This window comes from Oreochromis niloticus, linkage group LG2, assembly GCF_001858045.2.
Source record: "Oreochromis niloticus isolate F11D_XX linkage group LG2, O_niloticus_UMD_NMBU, whole genome shotgun sequence".
Lineage (NCBI taxonomy): Eukaryota > Metazoa > Chordata > Actinopteri > Cichliformes > Cichlidae > Oreochromis > Oreochromis niloticus.
Window position 1 is genome coordinate 12,924,867 of NC_031966.2, and position 6,612 is coordinate 12,931,478.

The window sequence follows — 6,612 nt, forward strand, 5'->3', positions numbered from 1 at the left end:
ATCAGGGTCTTGGGGGGCTGGTGCCTATCCCTGCTACCATAGGGCGAGAGGCGGGGTACACCCTGGACCAGGGGCGGACAGAAAGGACACGTGTCCTTGAACCAACACAGCTGATTTAAATGGCTAAATTAGCTCCTCAACATGTCCTGGTGTTCTCCAGAGGCCTGGTAATGAACTAATCATGTGATTCAGGTGTGTTGACCCAAGGTGAGATCTAAAACCTGCAGGGACACCGGCCCTCGGGGCCTGGAATTGCCCACCCCTGCCCTGGACAGATCGTCAGTCTGACGCAGGGCTAACACAGAGACAGAGACAGACAATAAGATCACAACTACTCTAGTGGTTTCTGAGATTTAACTGAATAGAAAAAAAATAGTTTAAAGAAATGTAAGAATGAAATCAAACAATTCAATTAAAAGACACTTGCTTGGCATTTAATTTTGCAATACCTCTCTGGAGTAAACATTGCTTTGTTGTTCAGGATTGCAAGTACAAGTTCCTGTCCATGACCATCTGAATCATTGTGATGTCAACTGAGTTGATTGTGTATTACAATTGCCGTATAAGAGGCCTGGGCACTGCCAACTTATGCTTTTAATAACTTTCAAGATCTGTCATTTCCATAATATCTTCCATAATGGTTTATCAAGTGGGTAAACAAGTCAATATTATTTTGAAATATACATAAAATCATGTCATGTTAAGAAAACTCATGCACCTTAAATCTGCACCAGTGTTGCTGTGTGAGCATTTCTGAATCATGGCTGGATTCTAATGAGGCCAGGTCAGGCAGTCAGGCCTTAGCTAATAGACCTGAAGATGAAACATTGTCCTGTCTGTGCTATTGATGTCTCCTATATGAGGTGGCAGATTCAGGCCATTCCCCGTGTACCTTCTGTCATCATTACCTTCAGTCCAAGGAGAAACATATCATAACAACCACTGATAACTAGCAATATAAAGGAAGGAAGTGAGACAAAGCTGGCACATCACATGCTGATAGCTCACATGGATGAAGATTCATTTTGGTCAACCATTCCTGTGTGATATTATTGGATGAACTAATGGCCCATAAGCAAGCTTGATTACACAAAGGTGGTGCAACTGCCTTGTAAAATGATAACAATGCTTCTGCAGAGTGTCACTTCAGTAAGTCATTTCTATATAAAGGAAAAACAAAATAGTCGCAAAATATCAGTATAACAAAAAGCAATAAATAGCAAAAAAAAAACCTCAGAGTGGAGCTATGCTCACAAGTTGGCAGTGCTGCCATGGGACATTCATAACCTTTAATAACCCTAACCTGATTAAAGAAAGTAAGACTAAAAAAGGAGGCTCCAAGAAAGACTAATTAAGGTTAAACAAATCTGTGTTTTTGTTGAAAGCAAACAGCAAGATTGTGCTGAGAAAGAGGGAATTATCTACATTTTCTGCTGCAAATGCAAAAATAACCAAATATATGTAAAACCTTTATCAGGAAGTTCCTACATTTTATAGGCATTTTGTGGGAATTTAACCACATGTTTACAAAAATCCTTTCATTTTTAAAGAATTTAGCATGATGGGACATAAAACAGGAAGCGTTTTTACCTAGCAGAACTGTAACGATTATCCTCTTTGCTTTTTTTAAATTTTAACATTTTACCTACTTCTTTCATGCAATAGTATAATTTAAGCATTTTAAGAGTGGGGGCTTCTCCCCCCTTTTACAAATAAATGTTTTAAATATAAATTTTCGACCTCTCGTAGCAATGGGGACGTTGTTATTCTGGAAGAGCTCATGCCCACCAGGATAGAAATGTTTCAACATTACATAAATGGGATCACTCAAAATAACTAGATTTGCAGTAACCCTCGTCTTTAAAGGGTCAAGTGAACAAAAATTATGCTGGCAAAATGTCCCTGATGGCATGACAGAGCCATCGGTTCCCCTTCCCCCCACCCCATGACTCCCCCTTGGAGAGGTCCAGGTTTCCTCTCCGGGGTTTTCTTTAATTTGTCACCTGTCTTTATGTCAACAAAAACACTAAAATGGCTTTTGGACTAGAAAGCTAAATTCATTCCACTGAGTCATCCACCAGGCAAAACCCTCACAAAATGTTTGGGCTGACCAGATGCGTCCAGTAGCAAAGCCATCTGATCCAACTAAGCAACAGATGGTGAGCAACCTCTTTGCTATGCCCAAGTGTTTAAATCAGCATATGTGAGTAGAGTGGCAACCGGAGAGGTGCATGGAGCAGTGTGATTTTGCCCAAAGCAATGAGCAATCCCATGAGTCTAATACAAACACTCATGAAAATGGATCAATGCTTGAAATTCTGGGAGTATCTCAAGATACACCCAGAATGACAAGAACGACATAAAAGGAAAATGATGCAGCATATACAAATGTGCACATGAAGCAGGTCTCTGCCTGCATTTGACAAAAGGTGGAAAAGATGGAGCGGGAAATACTTCACAGATTTTCAGTAGCAAGAACACAATCAAAGCTGTTGAGTTTTGTAGAACAAAATGGTAACCAAACACCTTGCATGATATAAAGTGGGAAGACTCAGTGGAATCAGAAGCCTTTAAAAATTAACTGTGTATGTTTATTTCCTTTTAAATTGCCAAATACAAACAGTTAAGAAAAGTACCATTTCACAGCATCAAACAGTCATTTTACTGAATATTTGCAAAAGCTTCTTTTGAAGGAGAATCATAAAGTAATGTAAAATGTAATTAGTAAAACTAGATTGGAATATAAAAATAAATCAGATTGTTCTGCCCAGACAGCCTGACTCCCATTACCAGTAAATGTATCTCGTTGATTTCTATTGACAAGTTTCTCACATCTGAGTATGTGCATGTGCAGGGTTTAGATTCTTATTGATTCAGTGAGCTCTGGTCTGCAGTACATGTCACATTAACGGGAACCTTTTTATGTGTAAAAGGAAGATTCATACACTTCAGTGTCCAGGGCGCCTGCTGGAGGTGACGACAATATCCCATGAGCCATTCACGGCTAAGGGATAAAAAGCACAAATAAAGGCTAAATCTTTCTGTCTGCTGATGAAAGTGCATTCACTTTATTAGTAGAGTTTACATTCATTACCTTTAAACTGTATATAGTTGCAATAACTGTGGCTCCTGGGTGTCTGTCTACGGATTCTAGTTGCAGCTAAACATGATTTTAATATGATGTAATTAACTACAAGGCATGATAGAAAGGCACACATGGCTTGAATGTGAGAAAAGGAGGATTATCTTAGGGAGCAGAAGGAAGTCAGCCATCTTAACGGAGACGTGTGAAATTCATTAACACTCAGCAGAAGTAGGGTGACCTAAAGGCACTTCAGCACTAAGCAATTTAAGCTCAAAACTGTTTGATGTATTATACTTCAAGAATTGTAACACACAACAACGATAGATTTAACCAATACATTTCAACTGTAAAGGTTGTTATACTTAAAAGTAAAAAACAAACAAATAAGTATTTGTCTTCATATCCTCTGTAAGTTTTGTTGTTGTCTTTTTGTTTAGCACAGTTTCTGTGATGTGCCCTCAGCTCTGGCAAACTAAGTTTAGTAATGTGATATATATCTCCCTAAACAGAAAAAGCAATGAAAGCACAAATGGATGTGCAGTGCCATGGGTGATATAAATCACAACCCAGCGAGGTCACATAAAGGGGAAATAAGTGACAGGTGTCACTTATTTCCCCTTTATGTGTGTTATATATAAGCAAACAAATTAGTCATAGGTAAGCAGTGTCAACGGGTTATGTTTATGAAAACTTGAATAACTTTTTATGAATATTTCAATAGCATAAATACAAAGGAAGTGATTCCAAATAAATGACACAGTAAAAGATAACAATAGATCAGCCACTTTTTATTTAGAAAGAGTCCCAAAAAATAAACAAGTTAGCACACATTCCATATACAAAATGTCTGTGAAATAGCCTGAATATGCAATGAAATTGATTAGCGACTATGGTATACCGTATGCTTCTATACTTGATAACAAAAACAGTGGTAATAATAATAGTATAGTTCATCTCCCTGCTGTGTGCAGGAGGGGGTTTGTTACAGATCTATTTGAAAGTGGGGGGAAAAATCTTATAAATAGATGTGCTCATCTGCATAACCTGTGTATCTAACTTATGGTGAGTCTGGACAACTAAAAAGTAGTATTGTATCTTTAAAACAATTAAATGTAGCATTAAGTACTGGAAAAGGAAATCAAGTACTTATGATAAGCGATACAATTTTTCATATTTGAACTTTTATATAAAATATATGTTTATATGTATATATTGTATATATGTCTTACATTGTATTTCCAATTTCAAACATTTAACCTCACAACTTCAACATTGAAATGAAAATGCATGTTTGGCAGTAATGAAATAAACGTATGTAGTATTTGCGGCAACAACATGCAACTTGTGCTACTTCATTGTCCGATTAATGCAAAATACATGGAGACTTGAAAACAAAGCAGAAAGGCTATTGTATTAGTCATTGCCACCAACTGTACATCTAGTTACAAAAGTTACAGAATGTATCAGAATCATTTACATTCACTGAGATGACAGTGATTGAGTATATTAAGACTATATTTATCTACTGGCACTAGAATTTGGCACTCTTACTTATTTGGCATTTTAACCATCACGTAAACCATGTGAATGTGGATGCTTCTTTTTGATGTCACTTTAAAATGTGATGGAATAATACCATACCATACTATTTATTTTTTTTTGTTTATTCATGGCGTGTAAACATATTAATCTCCTCTTGAAAGAACAACAACCCCGGTCCTCATCAGAAAAAATACAAACAGCAAAAGCACTGAAGCAAACAAAGAGACAAAAGTAATAAAGCAAAATTGCTGCACCAAGTCTAACAAGAAAAACATAGAAGGATTGATTCCAAATGCTAAGCATTGACATATATTTCATATCAACACCAAATGTTAAAGAATAAAATATACAGGAAAGTTCAGAATAGGAATTAATTACATGATTTTAACATCTCACCCCCATGATGCAATGTATTTGGCTTTAAAAATATCGAACTAGAAGCTGTTTAGTATTTTTTCTTTCTGTATACTCACACATTAAGATGTTTATATCCAACCAGTATGTAAGCAAGTTTATTTAAAAGCTATTTTGTGAAAATACATAAAAATATTTTTTTCAATAAACGTTTTTAATAGATTTTCTTAGAAAAAAAGGACGATTTCACATCTTAATGCAGATGAAATCAAGTGTGCTTGAAAATCCTGTTTTGCGGCGGTGGCTACAGAAACGGTGTGTTTTTGACGACATCTTCCCCTGATGAACACACCCCCTCACTTTTCAGACACACATAAACACAGTTGAGATGACTGAATCTGTGACTCCTAGAAGCAGTCATTGCCATCAATCAAGCCCTCATTTCAATCTCAGTCCAGTCCAAACAGATAGACAGGAAAGCATGGTGTCACCAGTTTAGAAAAAAAAAAGCCACCCTTTAAGATTCTGAGATGGAATTCCAGCCACAAAGGTAGGCGTTTTATAAGGTGAGAAATAGAGACAGAGAGCAACAATACAAGTCTTTGTGATTGGCAAAATGAAGTCTCCATCTCTTATCTTTCCTTTTTTCACCACACAGACAAAAAGAAAAGAACCGAAACAAAAGGAGGCGAGGACAAAAAGGAAAAAAAGAAAAACAAAGAAAAAAATAAAACGCTCTATTGAAACCATTGTAAGGCACTCAGAAGTTTCGCATTGATCAGGACAGATCTGTCAGGCTGACGTTCAGTCCCATGTCAGGTCTCACATAAGGGACGGCGTGGACAGCTTTAGGAAACTCTGGAGTCATCACCCGACCATTCTCCCCAGTACTCCCTGTGACGGAAAGTCTTGCTTTATTCCTCATGGCATCCCCAAAGGTCATCTACACAAACACACAAAGTCACGTGTACACGCAGACGCAGGCCAACGCAACCATTATCACATTCATGCACACAAGGATCCATACACAAAAAAGAAAGCAACATGTTAGACACTTTAAAGTAATAATACATCTATAAGCTTAAATGTGTATAAATGTTAAAAACATGAGAATGTAGATGAGAACTGAAAATGATCTCCATGAATAACACAATGCAAACAAGATGCAAATGATCATGTAAAGGCTTCTGCATGGTCATTGCAAGCATTATTGCTGAAATGTGTTACTAGGACAGAGGTATCAACAAGCATGGCCATCAACAGTCATACATGAAAATGGTTTCAAAACAGTAAGGAAACTTAAATGGACAAACACAATTTTAAGCATTAAAAAAGGGGGATATCGCTCTCTCTCATTAAATCATAAATCACCAGTACATACGATCCTTTGGCCAACCTCTTCATTCACTAACACTGAAGGATGGAACGGATGGAGCCAAAAAAGCGTGCATTTGGGGGGAATTTATGAAAACCTCGTTCCCTACCCCCTAAATTTTTACACTTTCGATCCCATATACGTTGTAACCTTCCTTATAAGTTGCAAAATTCTGTGAATTCTGCGAGGAAGTTGGGTTAATATTCTGTGCATTCTTTGCCACCTTCATTCGTTTCGCCTCGGCTCTGGACTTGTA

The 6,612-nt window shown here is 37.2% G+C and overlaps 1 protein-coding gene across 1 annotated transcript in view; it reads right to left on the minus strand.

The window, feature by feature from the left end:
* Nucleotides 1-5,515: 5,515 nt before the first annotated feature.
* The window catches only part of gria2b (glutamate receptor, ionotropic, AMPA 2b), a gene marked incomplete at its 5' end in the record, with an annotated part of 46,367 nt that continues 45,270 nt past the window's right edge, over nucleotides 5,516-6,612 (minus strand). Inside the window, 2 exon segments of the mRNA NM_001279478.1 lie at nucleotides 5,516-5,924; nucleotides 6,466-6,612. The exon segment at nucleotides 6,466-6,612 is cut by the window's right edge and continues 102 nt beyond it. Of these exon segments, the coding sequence (NP_001266407.1) occupies nucleotides 6,469-6,612 (144 nt within the window). The 3' untranslated portion in view covers nucleotides 5,516-5,924; nucleotides 6,466-6,468.